This window comes from Lupinus angustifolius, chromosome LG15 (genome assembly GCF_001865875.1).
Source record: "Lupinus angustifolius cultivar Tanjil chromosome LG15, LupAngTanjil_v1.0, whole genome shotgun sequence".
In the NCBI taxonomy this organism is placed as follows: Eukaryota; Viridiplantae; Streptophyta; class Magnoliopsida; order Fabales; family Fabaceae; genus Lupinus; species Lupinus angustifolius.
This window is the reverse complement of record NC_032023.1, coordinates 15350218-15362205: the sequence shown is the minus strand read 5'-3', so window position 1 is coordinate 15362205 and position 11988 is coordinate 15350218. Positions and strand designations below refer to the sequence as shown.

Here is an 11988-nt window from a genome sequence, read left to right as displayed (position 1 = left end):
ATCAATAAATCACATCTTTATAAAAACAAAAATCAAATTATAATTGTATTTTATGATATTATGTTGGGTTAAAAAATAATATGAACAGAAAAATTAACATAATTAACCTCATATTACACATAGATAATATTAATGATTCAATTAATTTAAGTAATACTTATTAGAATAGACAGTCATGTATATTATAAAAATTAGTTATTTATCAGTTAAGTGAGAAGATAAGTGCTGAATAAATATAAAACAGAAAGAGATCGACCATGCATCAATTTCCACTAACATTCTCTTAAGTCTTAATAGACATCCTTCGTCATACCACTCTATCTCTTTAACCATAAAACTTAGATTAATATCTATCTTTCAATAGCCAATTAGGCACCAAAAACCAATTTCATAAACGATCTATAATTTTGAACTTAGAGTAACCATCTTACCCGAACTTAGAGTAACTATCTTATCACTCATAAAAGAAAAAAAATCAAATCTATTGTGGATGTTGAAACATATCTTACCGTTTATAATTTGTAACAATTATTATGTATTTTTGTGAGATAGGATACTAATTTGGTCATTAAGACTTTGGTATTTGTATAAATATACACCAATCATCGCAAGTATTAATCCTTTGCCTGTATAATTAATCTCATTGGTCTATTCCTTTTACCTCTGTTCTTACAGCAATTCACCCAGGATAGTGTCTCTAGGCCAAAATGGATACTCTCGGAGGATGCAGTACCACATAAGATTATGACACATAGATTTTAAAAAATTGATAATTCAGATTTTAAAATATTTTTAAACAAAAACTTATTACAAATGATGAAACAAATTTGAGTCTCACATTCCAGTACTGGACCCTCCATTACCGGGAGGATCCCGGGCCCTCTGAGACACACAGAGCAAGATAAGTAATTCACTTAATATTCATCCCACTTAAATGTGATACAATAAAACACGGTATTGATCCTAAGCCTTTTGTCTTTTACGCAAAACAAGTAATAAGACAATATTAAAAAAGCAATAAAAGAAATATTTCAATAAAGCAAATTCAAAAGCAAAGATGATAAGTGATACTAGTAGGCAAGTAGCATTTTTGTAGAACAAGGCAGTGAAATAAGAGCGTGGGATAATATCTTTCATTTTAATTAGATTGTATTTCTTTAGTTTAAATCTATTTTTTTTAATGTTATTGTCCTACTAATTTATTAATACTTTTATCCTACAATTCATCCAACTGAGTGCTAGCTTTTATTGCATAATGTCTTTTAAAATAAGACTTATATTCATATGGTTTAAAGTAACACGTTTTGCCACTAAAATCCTGACTATATACACGTTATGCATGATGACTATAACATGGTATAAAATAACATTATTGTTCCAATAAAAAATCAATGTTACAGTTAAAATAACACGTTTTTACGACCAAGTATTATTATGTTGAGATTGTAATATAAGTTATATCAGATTAAGGATAAAAGTGCCCTTATTTTTAAGTTTGCAGACAAATTCAATTCACTTAGATAATTAGTCTGAACTTTTTTTGTTTTTTAGTATCGTACCCGTGGACAAGACAAAGTTTTGTCTAGGCACGTGTCTAAAATGACCCACGACATGTACCTGTATCATTCTAAAACTGGCTAGGCAAGAAAATATCACCCTTGCTTTTTCTTCTTTTTCTTACTTTATCAACTTCTTTTTGTTGAAGAATCACAACTTCGCTAATTCTCATAATTTTTTGTTTGCAGCTTTTGGTGATTTGGTGGCTTCTGCATGCGTCTCTGTGAGGTTTTTCGCCATGTATTAATTGTTGTAATTTGCATTTTTCATTTTACTTACATGTATTCTATGTTCTTTAATTTTTTTCCTCCTTTTCCAATTTAGTTCTTGGTTTTGATTAGGCTGCTAAGCTAGCTAATAGCTTTTGCTTGTAATTTGTTGGCACCAAAACAAATTATAATAATGAATTATCTTCACACTTACTTGTTAAGTTTATTTTTACATTTTTGCATGACAAAGGTGCTTTCTCTCTGTGATACATGTTCGAAATCCTCGGAATATTTTTTAATATATATAATAAGAACTCAAAGATCAAAGTTATCTCAAATGAACTATTACTTTGTTGCAGGTTACCTCATAGGATCATACCGCATTAAATAGCAACCATGGCTAAAGATAAAAGACAGAATAAACCCAAAAAAATTACAGCAAAAGGTGGGTGCAATATACATTTTAACGGTTTATTATATATCTATTATATATCTAGATTATCAATTATGGACAAGACCTTATTCTAGTTCACTACTTAAGTTTCTCAGTTATCCAAATAATAAAATGAATTATAAATAATGATTTCAGTCCATAGGAAACACGAAATATTTAGAAAATAGTACATTGTTAAGTTAATGATACAACCCAACAAGACTTTTCTGCATTTTCAATTGTAGAGTTAAGATTTTCGGAGAAGATTTGAGCTATCTCACAAATATTAAGGTGGTGAATTCCATATTTTTTAATGGGCCTGTCTGTTATATGGGCTATACAATGGTGAAGAATCAGGGCCTCGCAAATTTAACAAGTTCTAGTTTGGTCTCTTCTTCTGTTAAAGTATCCACCCAAAACTGTTTCCATGAAATGAAAAAATGATGACTATAGAGTTGAATTTCTACTAGTTTGAAAAAATAAAAAGTAAAGTGAGTCTTTCATAGGAGATACGATAGGACCCCCTCCCACAAATCACGCCACTAATTATCACATCCAATAATGATAAAGGAATAAACTAAAACAAAATTTTCAGTACGTGGTTATCACTAACATCATGAATATGATGAAGTCATAAAGTTCATTTGCTCCCTATTCTTTTTGTTTCTACAACAACTTGATTATGCTTTTCTTTCAATTGCATTATTTTTTTTTATAAACGAAACCTCATTAATATCAAGTATTCGAGCCCCATTATAAAGCAAATAAGCTTACTTATTATTACAATCTAGTAATATATAAGTGTATTGTATAACTAAATTAGACATTTCCCTATCTCACATCTATATATAGTATATGTCTACTTAAATAAGAATATGAGTGTAATAAGAATGCAATCAAAATTTATATACAACCAATCATTGTATCATTTATTATTTATTTATATTACTTTTATTTAAGAGACAATAATAATTAAATATAATATGAGTATGATATAATGATAATATAAAAACTTCTTACATTGTCAATGCATACATATTTTTTCAATAAGAATATATGACAAACAATATACATAATGTCTATATATATGAGATATAAAAAATACAGTATTAAAAAAAATAGTTTTTAATTACCATAAAATGAGTAGTAGCTTCACTCCAAGCTTGCCTTTTACTTTCCCTTCCCACTCCTCCATGAATACACACCACACACCAATACACTAATCTTTTGTAATAAATTATTTCAATGCTTATAGGTAGATTATAAGCAATGTTTGAAACGAGGATCCATAATCTTTTTAACATATATGATATTAAGGTTTTGCCGCTCAAGGACGTGCCATGGAGCAGTGAAATGTGGTGGTACTCTTTGTCTCGCCTTGGTCACACCCCAAGTACAAATTAGTGAAAATAGTACTTCAACTTTCTCCAATCATATTAACGCCTACGTCTAAATTGTCCATCAAAAACTTTTTAAATTGTGGACGTTCTTTCCCTTTTGAAAATATAATCTTAAACACTTCTTTTATTACAAACACTATTTTTCCTTTTGGTAGAGAATTAATTATTTTTAGATTTTTTTACTGTTTTTCTAACAAATGTCACTTCCAAATATTAAACCATTTACTTTTGGTATCTTATGGATATAATAAAATCTTAAAACACTAGACCATAGAATCTTAAACACCTGAATGTTTTTATTTATTTATTAATTCAATTACATTCCTAATACTAGTTATAGTCAGAAACCCTGATATAAAAGTTAAAACTAAAAGTTGATCCTTGTTATACCTAGTTACACTTTTTATAAAAAATCAGATTTAATATGTATACATTGACAATGTAATTATCTTTTATACTCTGTCAGTACACACAACATCCAACATACACTATTGATTTGTTAATTATCATTGAGTCTCAAACAAAAATAATATAAATTAATGATAAATGATATACTGAAAATGTAAAAAATTATATGGTGTATAAATTTTAAACTTAAAAATCAAACATGCAATTCCAAAATTCAAATGAAAGAGATAATTTTTTAAGAAAATGGGGCCATCAGATGAGAATTTTGGGGCTGGCCTCTACCACTGACCAGTTTCTGTTTCCCAAAGCAGAAACCTGTTTTCTCATCTTTTCTTTATTCACTTCTTATTCTTTTTATTCATTTCTTAAATAAATACCAACCAAATCAACATTCTCCGGAATCTGCTGCAAAAATTCCAACGTGCTCTCCTCTAACATTTGTTCTCTCACCAATTTTAAGCTGTCTCTGTCCACTCATTGTTTTAAGTCAATAAACTGAATAACAAACCGTTTTGGTGGTTGTTGAAGTGAAGGGACATGTTATCTTTGACATTTTGGTCTCAAATAGGAACTGGGTTTCACACATTTAAGGTTGCATAGTTAACACTTCTCTCAAAAAAGAGCAACAAGCTCAGCAAAAAAGATTACCCAGGTTGCCTTCTGCATTTTCCTTGCATACCCAAGTTCCCTCTTTGTTATCATCACTGCTTAAAGTAACCAACTTTGAAATTATAATTGGTTTCTGAGAGCTGTTACAAGAGTTAATTGAAGGAGCTTGGAAAAGTAAACACTTTAACTTACCCATGTTTGCTTCTTTATCTTTTTGTATACGTTTGTTGTAAATTTGGTAACCCGTTATGTTTTTCAGGATTGGGTCGGGTTTGCTTTTGAGGGAGTAGTTTGAAATTTTAGTGCAATTTGAGTATTGATGAAGATTCAGACAAAATGATGGAGTTTTGCTGTTTAGTTTAGAAATTTGTCTGGCATAGTTGCAAAATTGTCTCAAATGTTATATATTACGTAGCTGATTTTGTTAAAGCGCTGAATTCATCTTGATTTATGCTTTTTCAGACAGATAATCAGCTTTTGTTATCTTATTAGTTGTTTGAGAAGAGGTTGTCTCCTTTATCTGCCTTCTAACTTAGGTTGTTCCCATTGTATATCTTACATCAAGGGCTTTTAGTTTTGATCTGATTCTTTTTTCTTTGGAAATACTTTCTTTTTGACCCTCTTCACTTTTCAAACTTGAATTTGAGTTTACTTTTGTTTTTTTCAATGGATAAGGTCGTCATTCTTCCATTATTTTCATTCATGGGGAAGATCACAAATTCTGCGGCACAGCCGATACCTCAAGATGCTTCCAATTATGATGAGGTTTTCATGCAGCAGAGCTTGCTATTTGATGATAGTCTGAAGGTACTTTTGATCCAGTGCTTGCTTTTAGTTGAGGAATTTTGTTTTTAAGACTAAAGCTCTGATGATTCGAAGTCTAGTTTTCAGTGTTAAGATCCTTGTCTAACGCAATTGCGGCTTTAATCTATTATAGAATTCATAATGAAATTGGCTCTACATTTGAAGTGATTTTTTGCTAATTATTTTTATTTTTTCATCTCCGCTCCTAGGATTTGAAAAATCTGAGAACACAATTATACTCAGCAGCTGAGTATTTCGAACTCTCGTACACTAATGATGACCAAAAACAAATGTGAGTTACTTTGCTAGAGTTGTTCTTTGTTTCAGATGGTATTATTATCTCCTTTATCCCGCCTACTTATTTTTTTCTTCTTATTTTCCCTTGGTATGTTTGCAGAGTTGTAGAAACATTGAAGGATTATGCCATCAAAGCTATTATAAATACAGTGGACCATTTAGGTTCTGTGACCTATAAAGTGAATGACTTGTTGGATGAGAAGGTTGTTGAAGTTTCTGAAGCAGAGCTACGTTTATCTTGTATTGAACAGGTATACTTAGTCATCTTTGATCAGCTTCAGATAAAGAAAATCCATTGAAGGATTACCGATAGTAATTGCTAAGTTAAAAAAAATGATTTACCAAATAATGTTTTTAGATAGGAAAAAAGATTAGCATTATTGCTTTGAGGTGCTGAGAATTTATAATTTCTAGGCATGCTGAAATGTATTTCATGTGTAGCTCTTCTCCTTCGATGAATAATAGGTTCCTGGGTATTTATAAAAGTCTAGTTATCTAAATATTGATACTGTATAGTGTTGTGTTTTATTTCATCAGATAGAACTTTCGTAGGAGTTTTCTGAATTATATACTTAGTGAGGAGTTTTGAATTCATCCAAAAGTCCCACAAAAATAAATGGAAGAGAGTTCCGCAGTCACAACAAGGTTCTAGGTTTTAATTGAAAAACTCAAGTTTTGTTTGCTATGCAGCTTAATTTCAATGCTAGTAGTATTACTAATGTACTTGATAATCTAGAAAAGTATGTTACAGTTCTTTAGCACGTATTATAACTTATAGAGAGTAACATGAATTTATTACATAAGAGAATGATTGTTGGATGAGTTTCCCTGTGGAAAACATTATCAGGCAAAAGAATAATGATAATAATAAAAGATAAATGGAACTGTCGTCCTTATTTAATGTGTTTGATGGTCTATAGCTTGAAGTCAATCGTCATAACTCATGGAATCTATGCCTAAGAATTATCTATATTTTACTTAGGAATTTTGAGTTAAAAGTTTCCTTTGACAATACCCTGGTATTTGTGCGACTGGTTCATCCTTTAATTAAGATACTGGCCACATTCAATTCAATGCATAATTTTGCATATTCAATTGTCATGGCTTTGAAAACTGTCCCTTCTGAATACTGGGAGGAGAAATATTGTGCAGATCACTTATTTTGTTCATATTAGGAAGGAGAAATTTTGTGTAGATCAGTAATATCGTTTTTCCTTACCGTGATACATTAGACATTCTGATATGTTAATAAAATTAAGGCTTGGTTGTTGTTGTTGTGGTATATTAGAGAATAAGGACGTGCCAAGAGTATATGGATCATGAGGGGCGTGTCCAACAGTCATTGGTGATCAACACTCCAAAATATCATAAGCGTAATATTTTGCCAGGCAAGTATATGTGACATTCTCCTCAACTCCATCCTCTTTTATGTTTTTTCTATTTCTATTACTTTTCTAGAAAGCATCTCTATGATGTTAAAGGATCATTTTCCTTAATTGATGAGTTCAGTTGGGGAGACCATGCATGGTGCCAACCGGACAAAGTCAAAATATGTCGGGTGCAGCATTGATGACGAAGATGACTGGCATCACTTTAAGAATGGTATCTCTTTCTTTTTCGCCAATATTGTTATTCCACTTATCTAGGGACTGACCTTGAATACTCTATAAGCTTACATTGCCTTTTATTCTGATTTGTGTCCTGCAGCTGTCCGGGCTACAATTACAGAAACACCAACATCAACGACAAGGTAGCTACATTTTATGCATATTATTATAGGATTATGTTCATCGATGCTCATCTAGGTTTTCTGAACTCCACAACACTTAATCAGGATCTTGATATAGTTCTTTATTTCAATGCAGTAAAGGGTATTCCCCATCACCTTCTATACGACCTCAGAGACCAGTTTTTTCATTCACTTCATCCATGTCAAAAAAAGATTCAGGTAATACATTAATAATTTATCTATAGTTTTCATTACTGTTGTCTTCCATATTTTGTTGCTCAAATTTCTTTGTATTGTTCACATCAAGATAGTGTTTGGTAGGCGTGTTAGAACAGAATGGAACAAAACATGTTTTATTTTTGGCTTACTTCATAATCAAAATAGAATAGGACACAAGAGTTGTAAAATGAGATATTTTGGTTCCACTAATATACATTATCAGTGCATTATCCATCGTTCATGTATGTATAATCATTGACTTTTAAATAAAAATCACATACATAAATAATGGATGGATGATGCGCTGACAATATTACACTGTCAGCGCACACACATTTTCTTTTCTTTTGAAGGGGAGGGGTGAAAGCCCACTTGAAGGGATTTCGGCACAAGCACTCACTTCAAGTCCCGCAGTTATATCTATAGTTTTGTATTATCAGTGCATACACATTAAACTCTCATTGAGAAAAGGGGTTGTGCATTGACCGTGTAAAGGCTTAGGATGAGACTAAAAAGATTAGAACAAGACATTTCATTTTCTTTTATCCTGCCTTGCTGCAAAATACTACTACCTAAGACTGGAGATATAAATCATTGTTGTTTTGAATTGACAATCATTTCACATGGTACTGTAGAGAAACGCACGGTTTCGCCACACAGATTTCCGCTTTTACGCACTGGATCTCGGTCAAGTAAGCAAATAACTCCAAAGACAAGCAGATCAACGACTCCAAACCCAAGCAGACCAATCACACCAAGTCCTTCTAATGCAGGAGAAAGGGTAAGTTGAAGGCATTTGCTTCCTCTCCACATTACTAATAATTTCTATAGTTTCATTAACTGATTCTCCATATATGCTTCTACCAGTACCCTTCGGAGCTGCACAAATCAGTTTCGATGCGCTTACCTGCTCAAAGAGACAATGGCAAAGACACAGAACAATATCCTACTAAAAGTAAACGTCTCCTAAAGGCGTTATTAAGCAGGCGCAAGTCTAAGAAGGATGAAATGCTATATACATACTTGGATGAGTATTGATACAGAAGAATCTGTAGAAAGCAAAGGGTGTTATGGAATATTGGAAACAGCTCAATTTTGCTTGCTAGTTTTACACATTTGGCTTAATAGGTTGCTGTTCTTTACCATTTCAAACGAAGATTTATTATATGGTAAACTTTGCTTTTTCCTTTGTTTTAATTAATGTAAGCTTCCAAAACTTGTGTGATATTGTAATTGTTCAAACTTTATTTTTAAGGATGGATCATAATGTTATATAATTAAGTAAATTTACTACCTTTGTTATTTCCTTTTATGCTATAATAACTAGAAGAAACAAGTTTATCCGGAGAAATATATTTATGCTATAATAACTAGTCAAACAAGTTTAATTTTGTTCCTTTTTTATAAAATCAATATTCCAGGCACACTAACTTAATAGAAATATATTTAAGGTCTTGTTTAAGAAATATATTTAAGTTTACCAACTATGTTTAAGAAAAAAATAGAAATATATTTACTAAAAAAAAGGCATAAATTAACCGGTGAAGAGTTATAACTTAAGGTCTTGTTGAAGACTATAAGTATGCAACTTATGCATAAGTTTGGTATAAAGAACATTGTTTCTACTATTAGTACTATTAGGGTTTGTTTGAGAGTTGGATTTTGGAGGGGAAGGAAGGAAAGAGAAAGCTTGAGAATCCTCTTACAAGTGTATTTCATGGCTCCCAAGTTTTATCTTTTCATTCATTTCCTTCCAAAATCCACCTCTCAAACAAACCCTAGGGTATGTTTGCAAGTTAAGTTTTAGTGAAAAAAGAAGAAAAAGAGAAGAGTTATCTCATCAATTTATTTCATGTCCCTCAAGCCTTAATGTGATTACCTACTAAAAAAGACAATGGCAAAATTGTAGTACAATACTAAAAGTAAACTTCTCCTGAAGCTGAAGGCCTTGCTAAGTTGGTGCAAGTCATGAAGTATGAAATGGTATATGCATATTTGGACGACTAGGGATACAGTATAAAAAGCAAGGGAAATAAGACATACAAGATTGGCAACTCAATGTTGCATTTCCTACGTTAAAGGACCCCAACCCTTATACATTTGGTTTAATAGGTTGCATTTCTTTGTTATTCTCTATCCTACCCATCATTTCTTGGTTTAATGATGTGAATTAGTGAGTAGATTTAAACCATTAGATATTCATAGAATTGATGGCTATGATGAAGAGTAAGTTTGGATCTATACTCACATTTATATGGTAATTTTCTCCTTTTCCTTCCTTTTCAATTTATGTAAACTCCCAAAATTATCTTCTGTAACCTTCCACTAGGTAGAATCCTCCTACATCACCAGACTATTAAATAAGTGAACCTACATACAAATAGAGCACCACTCTAGAATTTGACATTTTGTTGAATATGGGCACCAACAACCATCTTAGGCAAACCCCTTAGCTGCTAAATGGAATGAATATGAGAAAACAATCTTAAGTGACAACGATTCTACTGAAGCAGATGTCTAGCTTGTGTGTAGATAGATGAGGTCCATAAGAATTCTTAGAATCCATGGAAATTAGAAGTACAGATGAACAAACATTTAAGGTTGAAGTTACAGTACATTTTTAAGAATCAAACAAACAAAAGATAAGCAAATGTCATAACTCCATTCCTTGACCAAATTCTTCTATTGTTTTCGTGGCTAATGTAAGGACATCTACAAATGCACTGAAAGATGCTCTAAGAAATCTGGCTTCTGTTGCCTCAAAGTGCCTGAATGAGATGGATTAAAAGCATAGAAGAAAAAGTTAACATTACATTATTTAGACGAACCCTTGAAGCTTAATTAACTAATAACAGCAGAAACTTTATTTATTATAGGTAGAAAGACTGCAAATAAGTATAGAATCAAATTGTTCCAGATTCCAGATTATACATTCAAATTTTGGACAATAATGACAAATTTCATGCAACAAGCCAAACATGATGCCACATTAACAATCACAGAACATTGATTACAAATATACATTTTACCTAGTTTTCAAAACAAATTTATTTGAAATCCTACTTACTCATAGTACTTAGAACATTGGTTATTGCAGTTAAACAGGAAAGGATGTGGTACTCATGATTAATATGATGAAGACTCCATAGGATACTCACACTGAAAGCTTTTCTTTGGACACTGTCATGAGTCGTTTCACTTTATCCGGTTGCAGCTGCAAAATACATGTAATTGAAATAAAAAAACAAGTAGATAAACTAGTGATATTTGATAATGCTCTAAAAATTTCATATCTTGGGACAATACCTCTTTATCAATGACCAAGGCTGCATATATAATGGAAGCATTCTCCTCACATCCACAATCCACTTCAAGGTCACTGTAATTGTCAATAATTTGGTCACATAAAGGAAAATTTTCTTGAGAAACGATCAAAGACATGTAAAACATGGAAAAAGATTTCAATTACACAATTAGAATTTATGAAGTGTATTAGAACGAACCTAACTCAACCTCAAAAGCTAACTCGTAAGGTGAGAGTTGTCTAAGCCTTTAACTCAGTCAATAGAGACTTATTTTAAGAAAGTGTACATGTTTCACATACAATATTTTTGTTTTACATATATGGAAGTAATAATATAATGAGCAAAGGTGTGAGGTGAAATAAGTAAACAATTAATGGTGAACAAAACGATGAAAGGTGAGAAAAGAGTTTAAAGAAGGTAAAGGGGTTAAGAAATATTGACCAGGTGAATTGCCATATTTGGGATTCAGCGTCTGGTTCCACAGCCATGGCGTTTGTTCAGAGAAGGAACTGCTAAGGGTTTTTTCTCAGGATTTTCTTATGGACAGTTGGATCAATCACAAGTACTATAGTTTGACACGTGTATTGCTTTCTGAACTGAGAAACGAATCAGGAAAAAATAAAGAAGAATAACATTCCTAGTTTCCTTAAGTACCGTGTTTAAAAAACTTGCTCAACCTTTTTGTTCCTACCCGACGAACTAAAGGGTCCCAAGCATGGTCGCTGGGGTGGGCCCACTCACTGGGACCACCAGATTTGTTCCAAGGGAAAGCATGCTTTCCGTACTCCACCAACCTACCTGCCAGCACAACAGACAAATCACGAAACGGGCACCCAACCAACCGCAGGCTAGACGACAAGAATGGCACAGCGTACGGTCCTAGCAGACCGCCTGACACGGGAAAGCAACTCCCGACAACACCTTTGGTCGGCCACGCGTCGCACCACCAGCCAAGAGCTCAATGTCAACTCTCCCTTCTATAAATAGGGACCCCCACCAACAGGAAGTATCTCACCCC

The 11988-nt window shown here is 32.3% G+C and overlaps 2 protein-coding genes across 5 annotated transcripts; one reads left to right on the top strand and one right to left on the bottom strand.

The window, feature by feature from the left end:
• LOC109327266 (protein ABIL2-like) lies at positions 4252-8960 on the top strand. 4 transcript variants are annotated; one of them, XM_019560333.1, is made up of 11 exons: positions 4252-4790; positions 5091-5152; positions 5292-5423; positions 5630-5712; positions 5818-5968; positions 7006-7105; positions 7227-7319; positions 7425-7467; positions 7583-7665; positions 8301-8446; positions 8530-8960. In XM_019560333.1, exons 3-11 carry the CDS (start codon positions 5319-5321, stop codon positions 8701-8703), a joined length of 978 nt encoding a protein of 325 aa, XP_019415878.1. In that variant the 5' UTR covers positions 4252-4790; positions 5091-5152; positions 5292-5318; the 3' UTR covers positions 8704-8960. The 4 variants fall into 4 exon arrangements, with proteins under 4 accessions (XP_019415878.1, XP_019415879.1, XP_019415877.1 ...); XM_019560334.1 differs by lacking the exon at positions 5091-5152 and having other exon boundaries at positions 4252-4659; XM_019560332.1 differs by lacking the exon at positions 5091-5152.
• On the bottom strand, positions 10156-11513 carry LOC109327545. The gene is made up of 4 exons (XM_019560728.1): positions 11412-11513; positions 10972-11044; positions 10824-10879; positions 10156-10433 (listed from the first exon to the last, which is right to left on the bottom strand). Exons 1-4 carry the CDS (start codon positions 11456-11458, stop codon positions 10319-10321), a joined length of 291 nt encoding a protein of 96 aa, XP_019416273.1. The 5' UTR covers positions 11459-11513; the 3' UTR covers positions 10156-10318.